Genomic DNA, 24,518 nt, shown 5'->3' with positions numbered 1-24,518 from the left:
CAGGCAGCACTTACATTTATGTTTTGCCTTTAGACACCCCAGAGATTTTTATTTAGTCATCGTCATCATCATTATCATAATCATCATCAGATCCTGAATTCTGCCAATGAATCTTATCTGTAGTGGCATCTTTGACATCATCCCATTTGATGTCCACTGTCCGTAATTAATGTTTTAATGTCTGACATCAAGTTTTGTGTGTTCTACCCCATTCCTACTTTCCTTCAGGCAGCTCTCATCATACAGCATTTTTCAGGTATCATATTCTGGCAAATGAAGAATATGGCCAGCTAGATGCATTCAATGGATCCACTCCATGGCAAAATGTCCTTATCGGTGACATAGTTGCACTAAGTGACACCCAGAATTCTTCACAGGCAATGTTGGTGGAATACATTGAGCTTTTGTGCTATGTGTACTGTTATAGATGGCTGTTGGTACAACGATTAGTTCCCACAGGGTGGAAAATATACATCTGGATAAGACTTTAAAAAATCCACATCTACTGGTTATTGCCAATCATTTTTCCCTGTTCTTTTTTCTTTTTTTTGTTAGAGGATGGTTATGGTGAAAACTCAAAATATTTCCAGTATCAAGTGAAACTCTTGTGCTCTTTATTTATGAACTCTCCAGGAGCATTTGGCTGGTTACTGTGAGAACAGAACGGTAGACTGGATAGGCCTTAAATATCTACTACTGCTACCTACATTGAAAATTAATCTCCACATTGTCTCTATGATCCAAAATAATAATGAGAAAATTAGAGAGTATGTAATAGAGTGCACTCCAGAATATAATAAATAATTAACCCTTTCATCCTTTTGGGTTGCCGAGCCAGAGAAATAATAAGGGGAAATGGATTTTATTCCATCTCCATTGAGCAGCATTGCAGTCTCTTTTATTGTATTTTGTTGGGAAGATTTTGGCTTTGCTTTGGATGGTTCTTAACTGTGTCTAATTATAAAATATGTAATTTTCTACAATGGAAATTTCTTGCTTCCATTTCACATTAACAATAAAAGGCCAAAACTGATCTTCTGCAGTTGCCTTTTTTTTTTTTGGACTCATTACTGCAAAAGACATTAGTATTGCTGTGTTCTGCAAATCATATTATATTTTCTTCACCATCATTGCCTGATTGTAGTGAACTCCTGATAAAACCATTACAGAGGACCTGTTTATTATATTGCTTAATTGAATAAGCTGGTGCCTACAGGATAATAGTATTCTTTTGCCAGAGGGCTGGAGAATTTGTTGTATTTGATTACCAAGAGTCTTGTGGAGTCTGTCCAGGCAGATAAAAGCTGAAAGCTTATAATTCCAATCAATTTTGACTCATACACCCAAGATGGCCATATATAATTATCCTGAATTCTGGTACAAATTTAAATATGCTGTCCAATACAAGGTACTCCCATGCAAATTTCATTTTTGAAAAATGTACCTTTGCTTATCTTCCTGCTGTGACTTTTTTATTGTTTTATAATTGATTTCTCCACAGTTTCAACATATTACTTCAAGAAATAACATGTTTGTCTATTTATAGCTATTTAGCAAAGCATATATAAATGGCTTATATAGCAAGGGTACAAAGCAATATAATTTTGGAAGATTGTTTTTTATTTTGCCTTAAATAAGTTGAATTTTATGATATTCCCGTAAGTTTTCATCATCACTATATGATATAATTTAGGGCATATTTAGTCTTGTTCTGTACTAAGTTTTACATTATGACAACTACTTTTTCCATAGCCATTCTCTTACATGACATTAATTTCAATGAGGCAAGGCTGGTAAATCAAATCATGGATCTATGGGGAACATTCTCTTTGTACCAGTCTTGAATACATTAGACAGTTTTATGTCATAAAGCCTTTTTGTGATTGGGGAAATAGAAAGAAACTTTTCCAAATCGTAACCAAGTATTTAAAAATAGACTTAATAAGTTCTTTCAAAAAGCCTAGCCTTTGTCTGGTAGCTTCTTTTTAATTATTAGTCTGCTTAATAACATGCATGAAATATATACAGGATTTGCACAAAGTTTGAGCTCTCCGAATTTCTGGGTATCCTTATCTTATTTCCATTTGTCTTTATTGTTGCATGTTAATTTGTGTGTGTGTGTGTACTATATATTCTCTCTGATAGTTACTTTGTCTTATTTTTCAGGCAGAGACTTCCACCCCGAAATGTGTATTATTACCGCTGTCCTGATCACAGAAAGAATTACGTTATGTCATTTGCTTTTTGTTTTGACCGAGAAGATGATATATATCAATTTGCTTACTGCTACCCTTATACTTATACTCGTCTTCAGCATTATCTGGATAATTTAGAGAAGAGGAACATGGACTATTTTTGCAAAGAGCTTCTAGGACTTAGTGTGGTAAGTAATAGTAGAATTTACACTCATAATGTTTTCTTATAAATATCTGGGCCTCAATGGTGAAACATGAAGTTTAATCATCTCAGCTAATGGAACAATGGATGCAATTATTTGCTACTGTGGTAGATGTGAGTATAATGTCACATAAAAGCTCAGCTATGACATAGATATGTTAAAATTGCAACTGTCTATGTGAAGTAATATAGAGAAGATTAGTAGGATTTGTTTCCATAATTATAAGCTTTGCTGACAGTATCTTAATTTTCTTTATGTTCACCAATATTTTATTTGAAAAACTTTATTTTTTCATAATTGGATTCATTTTCATGGCTTTGTGTAAAAGATACTTACATGAATAACCTTTCATCGATATAGGATTTATTTATTTATTTATTTATTTATGTATTTATTTATTTATTTATTTATTTATCGGATTTTAAAAAACTAATTTAAAAAAGGGAGCTTTCACTAGCATTAGTTGCTAGTAAACTGTCTTTGGTCAAGGTCATGCTAGAGCAATTCTGTGGAATGGTAAAATTTGAATTTTCAGCATCTACTATGGTGGTGCAGAAATATCCAGAGGTTTCCATCTGATGTCTAGTTGAAAGAAGGGAATGCAGTCAATTTTTTTTAAAAATTACATTTTTATTTATTATTTCTACTTCTAAAGTACACAGGAAAATGTATTCTGTTGTTGCAGGACAATTAAAGAGAAAATAAAAACACATGCATACATGTACTAAATAACAACCAAGAAAAACAGGTAATAGACAAAAAAAGGGCTGAAGACTATTTAGCAACTCAGAAATTGCAGTTTGTCTTCCTAGATTTTACAGAGTATCATACGAGTTCTGCTTAAAAAGCTCTTGTTCCCCAAGACCTCTTACTTGCATTCCCACAAAAAGGAACAAAATTTGGATTAAAATGCTCCTGCTTTGGGTTTGAGGATGAAAATTTAAGTGTGGAAATCTCTCTTTTCCAGCACTACTTTTGAATTGGGAAACAAAGTGCAGTTAATATTCTGCTATTTTTCACATAGGCTACATCTATGGCAGTGAAGGCCAACCTATGGCACGGGTGCCACAGGCGGCACACAGAGCCATATCTGCTGGCACACGAGCAGTTGTCCTAGCTCAGTTCCAACGTGCATTTGTGTGCCAGCCAGCTAATTTTTGGCTCACACAGAGTCTCTGGGAGGGCGTTTTTGGCTTCCAGAGACCCTCTGGGAGGATGGGGGAGGGCATTTTTACCTCCCACCCCACGTCAGGGAAACCTTTGAAGCCTGGGGAGGGCAAAACACGAGCCTACTGGGCTCACCAGAAGTTGGGAAACAGGCCATTACCGGCCTCCAAAGGGCCTCCAGGGGGCAGAGGAAGCTGTTTTTGCCCTACCCAGGCACTGAATTATGGGTGTGGGCACTCAGGCATGCGTGATAGCACACGCCTATGCTCTTTTGGCACCCGAGAAAAAAAAGGTTCGCCATCACTGATCTAGGTGCTCATGAGGCAGGGCTTGCCGCTACCAGTGCTACCGGTGTGCTGTTTGTGCAGCTTCAGTTCTCTGGTATGCGTGCGCATGCATCCCAATGAGATCTTGCTTCTGCGCATGTGCAGAATCCAAAATCTTGCGAGGGGATACGCACACAAGAGAGATTTCAGCAATTTTTTGCTTCGATGCATGCGCAGAAGCAAAATATCAGTGAAAATTGGCAAAATCTCGCTCACACAAGCATCTTCACACACAATTTTGCTTGCTGTGCATGTGCAGCAGCCAAATCTCATGCAGGACACACGTGCACATGTTGGGGGAATGCAGCTGCGCACGCATCTCCAAAATCATGACCGGAACATAGCACCTTACCGTTCCGGTAGCAGTCCATCACTGCTCTCACCTCCTTATACAAGCAACAGTCAGATAGGATGTGAGCCAGGTATTTTACCTCTGCTGCTCCACAAATGCAGAAACACTCATTGTAGGATATAGAATGGAATCTCCCATATCTGACGATTGTGTCAAGCTGTTTGAATCTTGCTCATGTAAATATCTCCCTAAGATGTTTTGGCTGTTGTAGCTTCAAATAGCTGTCTACTTGAAAAGTGTGTTTGTAGCCATTTCAAGTCACCTACCTTATTAAGGATAGCTATATCATTTTGTGCTTCTATATCCTTAATTCAATTGGTTCACTATCTAATTGCTACCTATGTCTCTGGTGGTGTTTTTCAAACACCTTTATTTTTTTATTTATGTCAGTTCTTCTCAATTATTTTCTGTTAAACCCCCCCCCCCCCCCCAAGTAAGAGGACAACATTTTGCACCCTCCTAACTCTCCACTGGGATAATTGTGTGCAATATTTGGCATGTTTTTGCTGATAAAACGAAAGTGGCTTATCAGCATGATTGGGGTGTACTGTGTTTAAGTGATGCCTTGATGAATTTGGCTTTATGCTGTCCGCTGCCAACATTTTTAGGCACAATAAACATACCGTTCTTTCCTTGTCTCTCATCGTAGTCACAGTGAAGCCAAGCACTAAATATGCTTCATCGTATTTCCTTGTCTTAGATTATCTCAGTCTTTCTCCTCCTTTTTTTCATCCCCGTTAAATATTTTTCCATGGTGTCTCTTAAGGGTTTGTTATCTGAACTTCATATCTCCTGCTCTGTCTGCTATTGTTCAGAGCAAAAAAACCCCTACTCTCTGCCAAAAAAAAAAGCACATTCCCTGGGGTCACACGCCCCCCTGGCATTGTTCCATGCCCCCCGGGGGAACACCCCACTATTTGAGAAGCACTGATTTAGATTTGCTAATGATTAGGGAGTTTTCCTGGCAATAAGAGCTGAATCTTCTTAATAATTTATGTAATCCTAATAAAATCATATCATCAGTATAAAGCAAGATGTTACAGCAAGTATTTAGGATCATCGGCATGTATACTATGGGATCCTTCATTAACCCAGGCAAGATCTTATTGTAATTCACCAGAATATTTTTTTTCCTTCTGGCCTAGACGAAAGCAGCTTTGATTTAATTTAAGGATTCACGAGAGAAGCTTTACTTTTTGAAAAACTGTAAACATGGTTCTAGAATGTTGATTTGGAAAAGTTAAGGAGCTAGATGGACTTGAAAGAATATTTCCTGTGGGGTGTTTAAAAATTTATAAAATAGTATGTGAAGATTTTGAAATTAAATGGTGAGAAATTCTCCTGTGGCAAAGTTTTGCTGACTGAAAATAAACAGATGATAAGAGGGGACTTGAAGGCTGGCCACAGGGAACCAGAAAGAACAAAGATTATGTCAAATGAGAACAGCCCCATCAATATCATTTGACTATAGAAATGCTTAGGAAAATTTTACTCAAAAGTTACTTACAAGATTGGGTGGCACTATAGTATAAGAACAATAGATTTTACTGGACAAAACAGAAACCGAGACTGATCTAAATATGGATTTGGAGTTTTTAGAAAATGCTGGATTACAAAACAGATTTAGAAAAAGATTTTGGGGATCTGAAAATGGATTTTAAAATGATGACTTAAAAGTGATATAGAAAATGATGTCAGAATGGATTTACAAATGAAACCAATTGATGTTTTACTAAATAAAAGTAATAAATCAAAAGAATGACTTTGGAAAATCTGCATTGAATTTACAAAAACAATATATGGAACCAAGGAAATTATCTCTGAGACAAGACAAAAAGCAACTGCCCAAGAAGGATATAGAGAAACTGAAAAGAAATGAACTTGCGAGGAATTATTTGATGGGACTGAAGATCAGGCTTTTTAAACATGAAAAGAAGATACATAAAGTGTATATCTGTAATATGACTATTGATAAGGGATGAAATATGGAAAGAAGAGGGTTTAAAAAAAATCAAAGTTCTAAAGAAGTTAGGCAAATTGTTTATATGTGTCTGAAAGGATGAAGAAACATCTTTTATATACCTTCTTTTTATCCTTTCTTCACTTTTTTCTTACAAATTTTATGTTTTTCTTAGGTTTCATTTGTAAATTTTAATAAGTTTATTTTGAAAATCCTGCAGGAATTATTGAGAATAAACTATGCATGTTTATTTTTCCATTTCCTCAGCACAGTATAAAGAAAAAATGTAGTACAAAATTATCTATCTATCTATCTATCTATCTATCTATCTATCTATCTATCTATCTATCTATCTATCTAATATAAATAAATAAATAAATAAATAAATAAATAAATAAATGTTTACATATTTTTGCTGATAGTGAAAACAACCATAGAGATAGAGATAGCTAGAGATAGATAGATAGATAGATAGATAGATGGATAGATAGATAGATAGATAGATAGATAGATAGATAGATAGATAGATAGATAGATAGATAAAGATACAATAGGATATAATAGAATAGTAAGATTTTGGAAATAACATATGTTGTTGGATAAACAAGGTCATAGCGTCAACAGTTTTTTAAAAATAAAGTAGTGCCTTCAGGAAGAAAAGTATCTATTCTGAGTTCTAAGTCAAGTTGTAGAAATAGATAAGCAATATTTGTTATTCTTATCAAAATGTTTATTCTATTTGCTTTATTATTAGAAATAAAACAAATCTTCCTTTGACAACTCTTGTAAATGAAAAAGCAATAACTAAATACCTGATTTGCTTCTCAGATTGTTATGATTTGTTTTATGCCAGGAAAACTGGAGGAACAGACTAATTAGCACTGGGCTGTATGTTAAGTTGTTTACTGTCAATCTATATAAGCTTTTGTTGTATTAAAGCAATTATGGTGCCTTTCCAATGTTACAGTAAGATTGTTATTGTTTCTGTCATTTACTATTTGCTTGACTATGTTTATAAAAATATTACATGATTAGTAACAGAAGGAATAAGCAAGTCAAACTAATAAAGACTCCTAGAATGAATATAAATTATAGTATATTTGTTAACTTCTTTCCCCAGTGGAATACCACTAAGTACCGTATTTTTCAGAGTATAAGACGCACCAGAATATAAGACATACCTTAGTTTTTGGGGAGGAAAATAGGGAAAAGAATCTTTTTACCAGGTATTAATCTGGCTAACATCCATAGTTTGGTCAGCTCCAGCCCATTATTTTATCCCCTGGTTAAGGACTTAAAAAATTATTCTGAGAGAGTAACAATGAAAGAGCTTGCAAGCCAATAAGGGCTAGGAACATCATTAGCACCTGGAAAGAAACATTTGGAGCATGTTAGACCAATGGAAAAAAACCCCTGCAAAGGCTAGGGCTTGGAAAACACTCTTCTTTGCAGAGAGTAACAATGAAAGAGCTTTCAAGGCAATAAGAGCTGGGAACATCATTAGTACCTGGTTAGGGCTGGAAATAACATCTGGAGCAAGTAAAGCAATGAAAAAAAAATCAAAGACAGGGTTTAGAAAACATTCTTCACAGAGAATAACAATGAAATAGCTTGCAAGCCACTAAGAGCTGGGAACATTGTTAGCACCTGGTTAGGGCTGAAAAGAAACTTACTCAGAGCAAGTTAGAGCAATGAAAAAACCCCTATATGGGGGCTTGGAAAACATTCTTTGCAGAGAGTAACAATGAAAGAACGTGCAAGCGGATAAGAGCTGAGAACATTGTTAACACCTGGTTAGGGTTGGGAAAAAACTTACTCAAAACAAGTTAGAGCAATGAAAACCCCCTGCAAAGGTTAGGACTTGGAAAACATTTTTTGCAAAGAGAAACAATGAAAGAGCCTGCAATGTAGGAGCTAGGAAGATCATTAGCAGCTAGTTAGGGCTGAAAAATAAGCTACATTCACAGTATAAGACGCACCCAAATTATCAGCCTTGGGTTGGTTTACATTATTTTATCAAAATTTGGGTTGTTGGGTTGGTTCACATTATTTTATCATAATTTTCTCCCTTTTTTCCACTAAGTTAAACAGAAATTCATATTCAGTGGAATTATGAAGACCTAGTTTTAATAGCCACTTTATAAACAGTTAAACTTTAAACAATATAAATTTCTAACAAATATAGTCCAGCCTCAACTTGTCAAATGTCCTTTATTTGAAGGCTACTACGAGAATCTTCTTTGGTTATCAGTTGTATTTATACAGTGATCCCCCGCTCTTTGCGAGGGTTCCGTTCCAGGACCCCCCGCAACGAGCGGGTTTTCGCGAAGTAGCGCTGCGGAAGTAAAAACACCTTCTGCGCATGTGCAGATGGTGTTTTTACTTCCGCAGCGCTAGCGAGGAGCCGAAGATTGGGGGCGGCGCGGGTGTTTTAAAACGTCCCCGCCGAGATGGGGGGCTCGCTAGCACCCCCCTAACCCGGGTTGGGGGTTCGGGGGTGTGCTAGCGAGCCTCCCATGTCGGCGGGGATGTTTTAAAACACCCGCGCCACTTTCCAATGAGTCCCGAAGACAACGCGTTTGTCTTCGGGACTCATTGGAAAGTGGCGCGGGTGTTTTAAAACATCCCCGCCGACATGGGAGGCTCCCTAGCACACCCCCGAACCCCCAACCCGGGTTTGGGGGTGTGCTAGCGAGCCTCCCATGTCGGCGGGGATGTTTTAAAACACCCGCGCCACTTTCCAATGAGTCCCGAAGACAACGCGTTTGTCTTCGGGACTCATTGGAAAGTCGCGCGGGTATTTTAAAACATCCCCGCCGACATGGGAGGCTCCCTAGCACACCCCCGAACCCCCAACCCGGGTTTGGGGGTGTGCTAGCGAGCCTCCCATGTCGGCGGGGATGTTTTAAAACACCCGCGCCACTTTCCAATGAGTCCCGAAGACAACGCGTTTGTCTTCGGGACTCATTGGAAAGTCGCGCGGGTATTTTAAAACATCCCCGCCGACATGGGAGGCTCGCTAGCACACCCCCGAACCCCCAACCCGGGTTTGGGGGTGTGCTAGCGAGCCTCCCATGTCGGCGGGGATGTTTTAAAACACCCGCGCCACTTTCCAATGAGTCCCGAAGACAAACGCGTTGTCTTCGGGACTCATTGGAAAGTCGCGCGGGTATTTTAAAACATCCCCGCCGACATGGGAGGCTCGCTAGCACACCCCCGAACCCCCAACCCGGGTTTGGGGGTGTGCTAGCGAGCCTCCCATGTCGGCGGGGATGTTTTAAAACACCCGCGCCACTTTCCAATGAGTTCTGAAGACAACGCGTTTGTCTTCGGGACTCATTGGAAAGTGGCGCGGGTGTTTTAAAACATCCCCGCCGACATGGGAGGCTCCCTAGCACACCCCCGAACCCCCAACCCGGGTTTGGGGGTGTGCTAGCGAGCCTCCCATGTCGGCGGGGATGTTTTAAAACACCCGCGCCACTTTCCAATGAGTCCCGAAGACAACGCGTTTGTCTTCGGGACTCATTGGAAAGTGGCGCGGGTGTTTTAAAACATCCCCGCCGACATGGGAGGCTCCCTAGCACACCCCCGAACCCCCAACCCGGGTTTGGGGGTGTGCTAGCGAGCCTCCCATGTCGGCGGGGATGTTTTAAAACACCCGCGCCACTTTCCAATGAGTCCCGAAGACAACGCGTTTGTCTTCGGGACTCATTGGAAAGTCGCGCGGGTATTTTAAAACATCCCCGCCGACATGGGAGGCTCCCTAGCACACCCCCGAACCCCCAACCCGGGTTTGGGGGTGTGCTAGCGAGCCTCCCATGTCGGCGGGGATGTTTTAAAACACCCGCGCCACTTTCCAATGAGTCCCGAAGACAACGCGTTTGTCTTCGGGACTCATTGGAAAGTCGCGCGGGTGTTTTAAAACATCCCCGCCGACATGGGAGGCTCCCTAGCACACCCCCGAACCCCCAACCCGGGTTTGGGGGTGTGCTAGCGAGCCTCCCATGTCGGCGGGGATGTTTTAAAACACCCGCGCCACTTTCCAATGAGTCCCGAAGACAACGCGTTTGTCTTCGGGACTCATTGGAAAGTGGCGCGGGTGTTTTAAAACATCCCCGCCGACATGGGAGGCTCCCTAGCACACCCCCGAACCCCCAACCCGGGTTTGGGGGTGTGCTAGCGAGCCTCCCATGTCGGCGGGGATGTTTTAAAACACCCGCGCCACTTTCCAATGAGTCCCGAAGACAACGCGTTTGTCTTCGGGACTCATTGGAAAGTCGCGCGGGTATTTTAAAACATCCCCGCCGACATGGGAGGCTCCCTAGCACACCCCCGAACCCCCAACCCGGGTTTGGGGGTGTGCTAGCGAGCCTCCCATGTCGGCGGGGATGTTTTAAAACACCCGCGCCACTTTCCAATGAGTCCCGAAGACAACGCGTTTGTCTTCGGGACTCATTGGAAAGTCGCGCGGGTATTTTAAAACATCCCCGCCGACATGGGAGGCTCGCTAGCACACCCCCGAACCCCCAACCCGGGTTTGGGGGTGTGCTAGCGAGCCTCCCATGTCGGCGGGGATGTTTTAAAACACCCGCGCCACTTTCCAATGAGTCCCGAAGACAAACGCGTTGTCTTCGGGACTCATTGGAAAGTCGCGCGGGTATTTTAAAACATCCCCGCCGACATGGGAGGCTCGCTAGCACACCCCCGAACCCCCAACCCGGGTTTGGGGGTGTGCTAGCGAGCCTCCCATGTCGGCGGGGATGTTTTAAAACACCCGCGCCACTTTCCAATGAGTTCCGAAGACAACGCGTTTGTCTTCGGGACTCATTGGAAAGTGGCGCGGGTGTTTTAAAACATCCCCGCCGACATGGGAGGCTCCCTAGCACACCCCCGAACCCCCAACCCGGGTTTGGGGGTGTGCTAGCGAGCCTCCCATGTCGGCGGGGATGTTTTAAAACACCCGCGCCACTTTCCAATGAGTCCCGAAGACAACGCGTTTGTCTTCGGGACTCATTGGAAAGTGGCGCGGGTGTTTTAAAACATCCCCGCCGACATGGGAGGCTCCCTAGCACACCCCCGAACCCCCAACCCGGGTTTGGGGGTGTGCTAGCGAGCCTCCCATGTCGGCGGGGATGTTTTAAAACACCCGCGCCACTTTCCAATGAGTCCCGAAGACAACGCGTTTGTCTTCGGGACTCATTGGAAAGTCGCGCGGGTATTTTAAAACATCCCCGCCGACATGGGAGGCTCCCTAGCACACCCCCGAACCCCCAACCCGGGTTTGGGGGTGTGCTAGCGAGCCTCCCATGTCGGCGGGGATGTTTTAAAACACCCGCGCCACTTTCCAATGAGTCCCGAAGACAACGCGTTTGTCTTCGGGACTCATTGGAAAGTCGCGCGGGTGTTTTAAAACATCCCCGCCGACATGGGAGGCTCCCTAGCACACCCCCGAACCCCCAACCCGGGTTTGGGGGTGTGCTAGCGAGCCTCCCATGTCGGCGGGGATGTTTTAAAACACCCGCGCCACTTTCCAATGAGTCCCGAAGACAACGCGTTTGTCTTCGGGACTCATTGGAAAGTGGCGCGGGTGTTTTAAAACATCCCCGCCGACATGGGAGGCTCCCTAGCACACCCCCGAACCCCCAACCCGGGTTTGGGGGTGTGCTAGCGAGCCTCCCATGTCGGCGGGGATGTTTTAAAACACCCGCGCGACTTTCCAATGAGTCCCGAAGACAAACGCGTTGTCTTCGGGACTCATTGGAAAGTGGCGCGGGTGTTTTAAAACATCCCCGCCGACATGGGAGGCTCCCTAGCACACCCCCGAACCCCCAACCCGGGTTTGGGGGTGTGCTAGCGAGCCTCCCATGTCGGCGGGGATGTTTTAAAACACCCGCGCCACTTTCCAATGAGTCCCGAAGACAACGCGTTTGTCTTCGGGACTCATTGGAAAGTCGCGCGGGTGTTTTAAAACATCCCCGCCGACATGGGAGGCTCCCTAGCACACCCCCGAACCCCCAACCCGAGTTTGGGGGTGTGCTAGCGAGCCCCTCATGTCGGCGGGGATGTTTTAAAACACCCGCGCGACTTTCCAATGAGTCCCGAAGACAACGCATTTGTCTTCGGGACTCATTGGAAAGTCGCGCGGGTGTTTTAAAACATCCCCGCCGACATGGGAACCCCCAACCCGGCTTCTGGTAGAAGCCTTCTCTCTTTTTTTTCGTGCGCTTGGCGAGGAAAGGCAGGCGGGGAGGAGGCGACGGGGCCAAAGGGGGCCGAGGGAAGCTCGGCTGCGGTCGAGAGAGAAACGGCTTGGGCTCGCCGCAAGAAAAAAAAGAGACAGGCTTTTAGTTTTGGCTGCGGGGGGAGGGAATCCCGCCGCAAGGTAAGCTTCGGGGCGGGGCGGGCGGGGCCCTTTTGTGCCAGTCGGGGAGGCGGTGGCGGCTGCAGCAGAGGCGGGCGGGGGAGGCCGGCCCGCCGGAGGGGCGATGCGGGCGGCGGAGACAGGCGAGGTCCCGGCCGCCCCCCGCCCACTTGGCCCCAGACCGGTGCAGCAGGAAAGGGACGGAGAAGGCTCACTGGCAGCCCTTGCCCATCGCCGCGCCTTCGCTTCCCCCCCTCCCCCGCTGGATCCGGCAGCGTGCTGAGGGGAATTGCCGCGGACTGGAGGCAGTGAGGCAGACCGGCTCCGAGGCGAGCGGCCGGAGCTGCGCCCTCCTTCGCCCGCCAGGTGAGGCGAAGGCGAGGGGCGCGCGGCTGCAGCGAGGAGCCGAAGATCCGGGCGGGGAAGACCCAGGGAAGGTTCCTTCGTCCGCCTAGCAGCTGATCTGCTCGGCAGCGCAGCACCAGCGAGGAGCCGAAGATCTTCGGCTCCTCGCTGCTGCTGCGCTGCCGAGCAGATCAGCTGCTAGGCGGCCGCTCGAGAGCAAGAGGGGGAGAGATAGAGAAAGAGAGAGAAGGAAAGAAAGAGATGAGAGAGGGAGGAAGAGAGTGTGAGAGAGGAAGAAGCAACATAGAGAAAGAGGGGGAAGACCCAGGGAAGCCTCTGCCCGGCGGGGAAACTCCACCATCTACGCATGCGTGGAAGGGCACGCATGCGCAGATGGTGGAGTTTACTTCCGGGTTGAAAAATCGCGAATTACCCTGTTCGCAATGGTCGGGGACGCAATAACCGGGGGATCACTGTATATGAATAATTTGATTGGATCTGTGTAAGTGGAGAAAAATATTTGTCTTTTAGCAGGATTAATGAATTAATAATCAAGGACTATGTTTAACCTCTGCTTGAAAATTACCCTGGTAATATGAGTTAGATTCAAACCCTTTAAATCTTGGTTTGGAGCCTCTTTTGTTTACTTCTGGATCCACAGCTTCTAATAATCAATGCCATTGTTATCTCATGGATTCCTTTTCCTTTCAATGGTCTTACACAAATGAAGGTCAGCGAAAGCACAGCCCCAGTGTCAGGCTTTTGCATCATATTGTTAACACTGTCATCCAAACATTTTACCCCCATATTGAGATGTTGCTTACAGTACAAGCTCATAAATAGAGTGTGAGTAGATAAAGCATTTTATATCTGAGTTTGTTCCATGTTACATTCTAGGCCTTTTCATTTCTCTTTTCTCTATCAATAACAATTTGATTGTTTGGTTTCTAGCCTTGAGACTGGGAACCACCAGCTCATTGTTTATATAACAGTTCTATAAAGTTTGAAAATCACAGGTTGTCATTTAGCTAGCTTCTGTGATTATGACTAGGAAATTCTTTTCCCACTCATATCCTTTCTTCCATCAATACAGGCACAAGAAAATTACATTTCTCAAAGATTCTTGATGTGGTATGGCATTTCTACATCTGCTATTGAGGATTCCTAAAAGAAGAAAGAATGAGAAAGAGATGCCAATATCACCATTACAGTACTGCCTTGTTAGTAGATACATTTAAGAAAATGAAAGAAATTGGAAATCTACTACAGTAAACCCTCGCCACTTCACAGTTCATCTTTCACGGATTCGCTATTTCATGGGTTTTCAAAGGGGGCTTAAATCCATTAAATCCATTAAAAGTTTTAAATCCATTTAAAATTCATAATATTCTTCTACAGTACTATTGTACTCTATTAAAGAAACTGGTATGATATCACATGTAGTTCCTGCTGAGAAACATTATAGAATTTATTTATTTATTTGTTTGTTTGTTTGTTTATTTGTTTGTTTGTTTATTTGTTTGTTTATTTATCTGTCTGTCTGTCTGTCTGTCTGTCTGTCTGTCTGTCTGTCTGTCTGTCTATCTATCTATCTATCTATCTATCTATCTATCAATCTATCTATCTATCTATTTATTAGATTTGTATGCCGCCCCTCTCCGTAGACTCGGGGCGGCTCACAGCAATAATAAAGACAATGTAAAAACAAATCTAATAATTTAAAAAACACTAAAAGCCCCATTATTAAAAGCAAACATACACACAAACATACCATGTATAAACTGTCTCAGTTCCCCCATGCCTGACGGCAGAGGTAGGTTTTAAGAAGTTTACGAAAGGCAAGGAAGGTGGGGGCAGTTCTAATTTCCAGGGGGAGCTGGTTCCAGAGGGTCAGGGCTGCCACAGAGAAGGCTCTTCTCCTGGGTCCCACCAAACGACATTATTTAGTCGACAGGACCCGGAGAAGGCCAACTCTGTGGGACCTAACCGGTCGCTGGGATTCGTGCGGCAGAAGGCGGTCCCGGAGATATTCTGGTCCGATGCCATGAAGGGCTTTATAGGTCATAACCAACACTTTGAATTGTGCCCGGAAACTGATCGGCAACCAATGCAGACTGCGGAGTGTTGGTGTAACATGGGCATACCTGGGGAAGCCCATGATTGCTCTCGCAGCTGCATTCTGCACGATCTGAAGTTTCCGAACACTTTTCAAAGGTAGCCCCATGTAGAGAGCATTAGAGTAGTCGAACCTCGAGGTGATGAGGGCATGAGTGACTGTGAGCAGTGAGTCCTGGTCCAGATAAGGCCGCAACTTGTGCACTTCACAGAAATTCGTTTTTCACGGGTGGTCTTGGAATGCATCCCCCGTGAAAAACGAGGGATCACTGTATTTCCAAAATTCACAGGGAAGACATGAGTATCAAGAGATGATGAAAGGACCAGGGATGGGTTGCTACCAGTGCAGTAGACAATTGCGCACCGGTAGCATCTGCCAGATTATACAATTTGCACGCGATCGCTCTGATGCCACTCCTTTGGGTGCCGCCATCTTTTTTCCTTAATTTTTTCAAAATCTCACAAGGGGACGTGAGGCATATGAGATTTTGGTAATTTTTTGCTTCGTGCATGCGCGGAAGCAAAAATAATCACCAAAATCTCTCCCACGCACACCCCCTCACAAGATTTCAGCATGTGCTTGCTTCTTGTGCATGTGCAGAAGAAAAATCATGCTGGGGATGCACATGTGCATATCGCGCATGCCCGTGAGACTCCCCATGCTGGACGCGCAGCACACCGGTAGAAGGAGATAGGAGCAATCCGCCCGTGGAAAGGATGATTCAACAGCTTATTTATCTACTACAACTACTATTAGTTGCTGTTATGGTCAAGGAAACATCCAAGTAATACAAGAAAAATTAACAAATTGCTAATCCAGGTTCATTTTTTAAAATTGGATATTTCCTGCATTTCCTGAAACTTGCTTAATAGACCAGAATTAAAGAAATTTGAGAAAGTTTTAACTGTTCTCCAGAATGCTTTAAGAGCCAATTATCTGAGACTAGATTGTATACTCTAGATTGTGGTTTGCTAAATTGCTCAAAGGTATTAAGTGAACTTTATTGATCCAGTAGTGTTCTCTTGAATTGATACATAGAATTATATTTTATTTTATTAAATTATATTTCCTCTTATATGAAGTCCAAAATAATTAATAGCAATTAAGAGGAATTGCGTTTAGAAAACATTTCAGTCAAAATAGCAGTCACGTGGAAGAACATTTAAGTTAGTCTTATTTCATTTTCATATCACTATTCCACAATGTTTATGTGACTAAATAAGTATAAATTATCTACACATAATTGGTTTGATATCTGATTTTTAGACATGAAGTTTATTCAAAACATATGAAAAGCAGTTCAGAAATAAGATGCTATTTTATTACATTCACTGAAATTGAATTGTATCATAAATGGTGTAGCAGGTGGCAACCTTTGGGGGAGGGGCAAAGGTCTCGTAGAATTGATTATATCTTACATAATGCAACCTTTTTAATCTGGTAATTTCATTTAAGGTTGGTCTGTTGCCAGGCAGTAATCATTCACTGCTATTACTTTATTACTTTATTGTACTGGATGTTGGCCCTCTTATAGCTTCCTTAGCTATTTTTACTTGGTTTAGGAATAGGTTTAGTTGTTCCTAGGATTAGGGATTCAAATCCTTGTTTTTAGGATTGGGTGAGTTTTTTCCTTGCCATCTTGATGCAGAAAAATAGCAACAGCAATAGCACTTAGACTTATATATCACTCTATAATGCTTTACACACCGTCTGGGCAATTTACAAAATCAGCATGTTGCACCCAACAATCTGGGTCCACATTTTATCAACCTGAAAAGGATGGAAGGCAGAATTAACCTCGAGCCATTCAGGACCAAATTCTTGTTAGTTGGCAGGGTCATCTTGCAATACTGCATTTGAACCACTGTGCCATCATGCTCCAATGCTTTCATAATATTAGACACTTACAATTATGCATACTTTTCATATGCTTTCTGCACTGTTTTGCATTTTTATTCTTTCTTTTACAGCCATCTAATTCCCTGATCATAATAAAGTTTTATAAACATGCATACAAACATATTCACTGCGATTTAGACATTTAGTTGTTTGGTATTTTATTCATGAAGTAATTTTATAATTTAGTCAATTAGTTTTAAGTATTTAAATGTTTTAGTATTCTGTAGCTGATATTATAGTGCTTTGTAGTTTGAACCATTTTATTTATTTCTATTAATTAGCTAAGAGATGAATATTAAAGGCATGTGGAAAACTACATTACTCCTATCTTAGATTTGAAGAATATCTTTTGTTCTTTAAAATTATGTGGCAGTATTTTGGCTACCTTGCACTGTTCTAAACTACGTTAAGTATGGTTGCTATTTTGTTCAAATGAACTTTCAGATTTATTCCGTGAACGAAATAAGCTAATTGACCATATTATTTTGAGTTATTAAATCAGGAGGACTTTTAAAAAATAGATTTTCACCCCATGACACCTTTGTATAATTTTTTAATTAAATTCATTCACTCCACATTTGCACAGATTTTTTAAAAAAGTTTTGAAAAACATGTTTGGTTACCCATGTTTTATTATTTTTCTATCAATATATCTACTTATAAATGGTTTTTATATTAAAATGAATATTTTAAATGTATTTTGATCACTTTATTTTTAACTGTATCTCACTTTGTAGAAAAGTCAAGGTTAAGAGATAATTAACCAGTATGGCTTATTTCAGAAAGTGTAATTAAATTCATTAATATCAAAATTTATAATGTTTTTATGCATCTCACAGGGGTTTTGTTTAATTAATTATTTAATATGCTACCCTCCCTATTCAAAATGACTCTGGGCATCTTATAATCTAATAAAAGCATAAATATAAAAAACATTTAAAGCATTAAGACCAAAAACCAAAATTAAGTTGAAAATCAAGAGCACCAAGGCTGGTCTTTTATCTCTCACTCAAACAACCCCAAGTCAACTGGTAGAACCAGGTTTTGAGGCCCTTCCAAAAGGCTAGAAGGACAGAGGCAGATCTCATCTCTAGTAGCAAGCTGTTCCAGAAGCTGGGAACATGGCAGAAAAGCCTCTTTGCCCAGATCCTGCTAGTCAAAATTCCTTGGTCAATGGGGTTAGCAGAAGACCTTTATAGGGGAAAGTCTTCAATAAATGAAGTGATTGAGTTCATTCAGTTTTAAATTACTGTGATACAGTGCCTTTTTCTCCTTCCAGTTAACAATTGAACATTTCAGAAGTTTAATTCAAGTCTAATTCAAGGGATATCACAAACTGCCCTTTTTATTGACTATCTACCTGCACAGAAGGAGACACAAATGATCTCTTTATCTGAAAGGTGGGCAAATTCTTTTTCTTTAGGGAGCTTACTTTTGTAGTAGGAAATGTGTGTGTTCTTCTTAGTAGAGGGATTCTAAATGCTTTGGAATTCTTACATTCCTTGCTCCATCATTAATATCGACATTTTTGTAGCTTTTATTTCTAGAGTTTCCCATTTATCAAAAAGCTTCTTCTACTACATTCACAATGAGAAGATTCTAGCTTAATTGACTGAAGTTATTTGTTTGTTTGTTTGTTTGATTGATTGATTTTTATGCCGTCCTTCTCCTTAGACTCAGGGCGGCTTACAACATGTTAGCAATAGTACTTTTTAACACAGCCAGCATATTGCCCCCACAATCCGGCTCCTCATTTTACCCAGCTCGGAAGGATGGAAGGCTGAGTCAACCTTGAGCCGGTGATGAGATTTGAACCGCTGACCTCCTTTGGATGCTTTGTCTAGAACTATCAGACAACTGCTAATTCTATACTACATGCATCCTAGCCCAGAAAGTTAATTTGAAATAAAGCTGTAAAGGAGTATTTATATTTTATCTGAGTATGTGAATGTTTACGGAAGTGGATTGAGAAAAATAGCAATAGCACTTAGACATATATACCGCCTCACAGAGTTTTAAAGCCCTCTCTAAGTGGTTTTCAGAGTCAGCATATCGCTTCCAACAGTCTAGGTCCTCATTTTACCCACCTCGGAAAGATGGAAGGCTGAGTCAACCTTGAGCCTGGTGACATTTGAACTGGTGAACTACAACCAGCAGTCAGCAGAAGCAACTTGCAGTACTGGACTCTAACCACTGTGCCACCATGGCTCATAAAAAGAAAACTGCATAAACCTGCATGGTTCTTCTTTGATAATCAGGAATTGCCCTCTTAGTCATGTCACAATTGACAGATTTTGCAGTATACATTCCTCCAGATTTGACTGGCTGCTGTTTTATATATAATTCATTCAAAAAGCATTAACTAGGTTAGTGCTAGCATCTCCCTGTTCTGTAAGAGAAGAATACTGATTCTCTTCTGTGAAAGTCTGCATATTTCTACTGAGTGTGAGCTATGAGAATCCCAGCGACAGATTAGGTGCCACATAGTTGACCTTCTCTGGGTCTCATCGACAAAATAATGCCGTCTGGCGGGACCCAGGGGAAGAGCCTTCTCTGTAGCAGCCCCAACCCTCTGGAATCAACTCTCCCTGGAGATCAGGACTACCTCCGCCCTCTTTGCCTTTCGCAAACTCCTAAAAATCCACCTCTGCCGCCAGGCATGGGGAAATTGATTGCCCTCGGCCGTTCCGTTTTATGTATGATTTGTTTGGGTTGTATGATTGTTTTTAAATTAAGGGTTTTTAACCATTTTGTTTTTAATCATTGGATTTGTATTGTGCCTTGTTGTTGTGAGCCGCTCTGAGTCTTCGGAGACATGCGGCATACAAATCTAATACATTATTATTATTATTATTATTATTATTATTATTATTATTATTATCATTCACAATACTTCCTCATTTAATTCTGTGGCAGTTAGTCATAGGTATAAAACGGGATGGTGCAAAGAACTGCAGAGATGATCTTAGAGAAGTGAAGACTGACAGCAAAATAATCTCCAGTATTTCTTGTGGCATGTATTTCCTGATCCGTCCTACATGGAAGGGACAGAGAAGGGGTGGGTCTGAACTTAGCTTGCTGCTGGTTTGCTTCCTCCCGTGCCGTGTGGCCATGCCTTGTGGGCACACATGCACTTCACGCGCACATATGCAGCAGCATTTTTTTTTTAAAAAAAGCCAAAAACAAGATGGCGACCACATGCACAGTGCCAGCTTCTGCTCATGCTCAGAAGAAACAATAAATAAAATAAAAAATTAAAATAAAATAAAATAAAATATTTTTTTAAAGACGTGGTGCCCATGGACCGACACCAGCCAAACTGGTTCTGTGACATCATCTTGACGTCACCAGCCGATCGCTAATGTTTCTGGCAAACCAGTCCTAACAGGGAAGAACTCCTCTCTGGATCACTTAAATTCTCTTAACCTAATGGATGAGTGTGGTTTCAACTGTGGTCTCATTTAATTTACAAAAATAACCTTGAATATCTTGAATCCTATGCCAGGGATACATTCATTTGTCCTTCAGGACTGTTTCATGGTTACTGTATCCCATGTGCAGAATGATTACATATGAGTATACTCAAAATAATAATGGTTTAATAATACTTGAGTGTCTTCTGGGCAGATAGGTAAGATACGAAATGAATGAATGGATAAATGAATTATGTATATGACTTAATGGAACTATACAGTTCCTGAGTTCATCTGCTTGACATTTCTGCTTTGTGAGCACTTTTAATTTTTGCTTTGAGCCTATGACACAATTGTTATCTGAATAATATTGCTAGATTTAATTTGGTGGTTCACAGTAAAGATAGAATTAATCTCTTGAAGGTGAACATTAGTGGAGTAGCATTGGCTATATTCAGTTAGGTAGCATCTAACTGATTGTGCAATAAGCACTTAGACTAATGGAATTTTAAAAGCAACAATCATCAATGTAGAATAAAAAATGAATCTTCATGCTGTTCTCTTTTTTTAAAAAAAGTTTCTGTTATTAATGAGAGACATATGGCTAAACTGTCATGCACTACTTTGAAAATGGAATTTCTGAGTTCTGAAAGAGAATATTCGTCTATCAGTGCTTAACTTGTGTCAAGAGTGCTTTGCATATAAAAAGGACTTGGGAATAGAACCTAGTTACATAAAGCAAAGTTTCTTTTCATAGAATCCTTTTGTAGTACCAACATTAAACGGCTTCTTAAGTGGAAAATATGATTATGAATACCCTTTTAAAGGAAAGTCCTTTATTACGTTTGATTTTCATTATTTATTTATTTTGACCTTTGGAAAAGTTAAGAGTTAAACAGCCTGAGATTCTACTTTGATATTGGCTGTTGCCAAGGGAAATCGCCCACCCATACAAATGGTTTCAACCGGGTTACATGGCTTTCCTTTATGTCATGCATTTGTTTACTGATAGATTGTATAACATCACAAGCTATATTTGTGTGCGTGTGTATCTGTATTTCAGTATACATACATACATACATACATACATACATACATACATACATACATTTTATTTATTTATTAGATTTGTATGCCGCCCTTCTCCGTAGACTAATATTTTTTCCTAATGTTTTAGAACTGTTAAAACAATAATATTTAGTTGCAAAAGTCACATACTTGTAGACAGCAGTGGGCTACGGGCCGGAACTCTAAATTGTGCTCACCACTGCGGCTCGTAAGTTCTTGCGTGACCAGCATAATTTTGCTGCTGCATCTGTGGAGGTAGCAAAATCATGCATGGAGCCGCAGGTGTGCCCGTATTTTGGTGAGGTTTTCGATTTTGCTATCTCCACAGGTGCAGCAGCAAAATCGCGCTAGTCCCGCAAGAACTTACGAGCCATGGCAGCGAGCGCAATTTAGCGTTCTGACTTGCTGCTTGTAGATGATAAATAAAACCTGTCTGCAGTAATCTTGACAAGGTTATACATGTAGTGGAAGAGCAAGAGTGCTCCACATCCATGGTGTATACTTAGCAGAAAGTGGGTTGGTTTTGCCTTTTCCTTGAATTCTTTGGACTTCCTATTTTTGTCAAGAGCCCCGGGATTCTGAGGTGGTCTGCAATCCAGGCCTGATCCAAAGACAGCATCAGTTAGTTTGCAGGAGCAGCCACGATTGATAGGTTCTGTCCCATGCTTGTAACAGATTTTGTGTTTAAAACCAAGTACAGTGATACCTTGTCTTACAAACTTAATTAGTTCCGGGACGAGGTTCTTAAGGTGAAAAGTTTGTAAGACGAAACAATGTTTTCCATAGGAATCAATGAAAAAGCGATTAATGCATGCAAGCCCAAAATTCAACCCTTTTGCCAGCCGAAGCACCTGTTTTTGTGCTGCTGGGGTTCCCCTGAGGCTCCTCTCCATGGGAAACCCCACCTCCGGACTTCTGTGTTTTTGCGATGCTGCAGGAGAATCCCAGCAGCGGAATCCCAGCATCGCAAAAACGAGTGCTTCACTGGCAACAGAAGTCCAGAGGTGGGGTTTCCCATGGAGGGGAGCCTCAGGGGAATCCCAGCAGCGCAAAAACGGGTGCTTTGCTGGCAACGGAAGTCCGGAGGTGTGGCATCCCAATGGTGGTGGTGGGTTTGTAAGGTGAAAATAGTTTGTAAGAAGAGGCAAAAAAATCTTAAACCCTGGGTTTGTATCTTGAAAAGTTTGTATGACGAGGCGTTTGTAAGACGAGGTATCACTGTATCTGGAAATTGTGTGTAATATCTTCTGTCCCCAAAGCCTCCATGTTGTTTTTTGTAAGAAAACTATTTTCAAACTTTTTTTTAATTAAATAGGCCGGGCGGGGCGGACGGTTACATGATGGCAAATAAGCCTCTGCTGCTGTTAGAAGATAGAAATGGCAAAACATGTAGATGTGGCATATATTTCTCCATACATCTGTCCAATCGTGTTTTCAGTTTATTCAAACAGTACTGTATGGATTTTAATCTAAAATACTACTGTTTCAGCATTCAGACTGTGCATTGTGATACTGGAAGCGGGGAGGGAAAGAGATGGTGCTAAGAACTGAAATGGCTAAGTTTGCAGAAATATGAATCAAATTGGTTTGCTTAAAGTGCTGACCTCTTGCAATTCCCAGGCATCAGTGCCAATGTCTTCCCCAATATTCACTTTTGTACAGCTATACCAAACTCATAGGTAATGGTCTAGGACTGGTAGAATTTTTTCTTTTAAAAAATAATCTACTACTTAGGAGTGGGTCTTAACTCTATTCCCCATGACAACCAAAATGTTGTGAATCAGTCACATTGCTTGTATTCATGCTCCCACATAGTTATTCAGTTTAACATCTGGTACGGGATTGATGATATCTTGCCATGAATATATCTTGAGTGACGGTCAAGAAAAATAGGGAAGATCATCATGCATATATTGCTCATGTTGTGGTGGGAAACAGGCTGTTAATTAAAATACATGGGAAAATGTGCTCCAATGCCCAAGTTGTGCATAGGGGGTGAGGAATAGGTGGAAAAGCTGTTTCAAGTTTTTCTAGACCTGTAACACTAGACTAGTGATAATGACCTGGAAAACTTGTTTCCCCTCTGTCCTCCCACTTGCCAAGACATATTTTCTTAAAAGTTCTCTGTCAAAGCCAAGATCTGGCTTCTTACTAGGATTGTGGAGGTGGAGTAGCAGTTCCAATATATTAGATGATGTGCCAGCAGAGCCCAACTGGCAGCATAAGAACAGTCTTCATTTCTGAGATGTTCTCTGCCTAAAGTGATGTGTGATAATTTACTTGCTATTCTCAATAGCTCCAGGCTGATCGTTGCTAAGAGATTAGAAGGTTTGAATCTACAGGTGAAACTTGAAAAATTAGAATATTGTGCAAAAGCTCATTTATTTCAGTAATGCAACTTAAAAGGTGACAGTAATATATGAGAGAGACTCATTGCATGCAAGAGAAGATGGTTCAAACCGTGACTTGTCATAATTGTGATGATTATGGGGTACAGCTCATGAAAACCCCAAATCCACCATTCCACCATCTCAGAAAATTATTATTATTATTATTATTATTATTATTATTAATAATTAGATTTGTATGTCGCACCTCTTCGTAGACTCAGGGCAGCTCACAACAATAATAAAACAATGTATAACAAATCTAATAATTAAAAGTCACTAAAAACCCCTAGAATATTACATGCAAACAATAAAACAAGGATTGTACATTTACTGTTCTATTGTACATAGAACAGTATCAAACCTCTGAAAAGTATAAGCATACATATGTACTCAGTACTTCGTTTAGGCCCCTTCTGCAGCAATTACTGCCTCAACGTGGCGTGGCATGGAAGCTATCAGCCTCTGGCACTGCTGAGGTCTTATGGAAGACCAGGATGCTTCAGTAGTGGCCTTCAGCTCTTCTGCACTGTTCGGTCTCATGTCTCTCATCTTTCTCTTGGCAATGCCCTATAGATTCTCTATGGGGTTTAGGTCAGGCAAGTTTGCTGGCCAATTAAGGACAGTAATCCTATGGTCATTGAAGCAGGTTTTATTACTTTTGGCAGTGTGGGCAGGTGACAAGTCCTGCTGGAAAATTGAAGTCAGCATCCCCATAAAGCTTGG

At 41.5% G+C, this 24,518-nt stretch overlaps 1 protein-coding gene across 2 annotated transcripts in view; it reads left to right on the top strand.

Annotated features, from left to right (window-relative positions):
- The window catches only part of BEND5 (BEN domain containing 5), a 1,001,406-nt gene that overhangs the window by 312,917 nt on the left and 663,971 nt on the right, over positions 1–24,518 (top strand). For both annotated transcript variants that reach the window (XM_070745887.1, XM_070745885.1), the window contains exon 5: positions 2,167–2,383. In XM_070745887.1, coding sequence (XP_070601988.1) covers positions 2,167–2,383 — 217 coding nt within the window. The remainder of the gene's footprint in view (positions 1–2,166; positions 2,384–24,518) is intronic.

The sequence above is a fragment of the Erythrolamprus reginae genome, chromosome 3 (assembly GCF_031021105.1).
Source record: "Erythrolamprus reginae isolate rEryReg1 chromosome 3, rEryReg1.hap1, whole genome shotgun sequence".
In the NCBI taxonomy this organism is placed as follows: Eukaryota; Metazoa; Chordata; class Lepidosauria; order Squamata; family Dipsadidae; genus Erythrolamprus; species Erythrolamprus reginae.
Note: the sequence above shows the minus strand (reverse complement) of the source record. Positions and strands in the feature narration are given on the sequence as shown.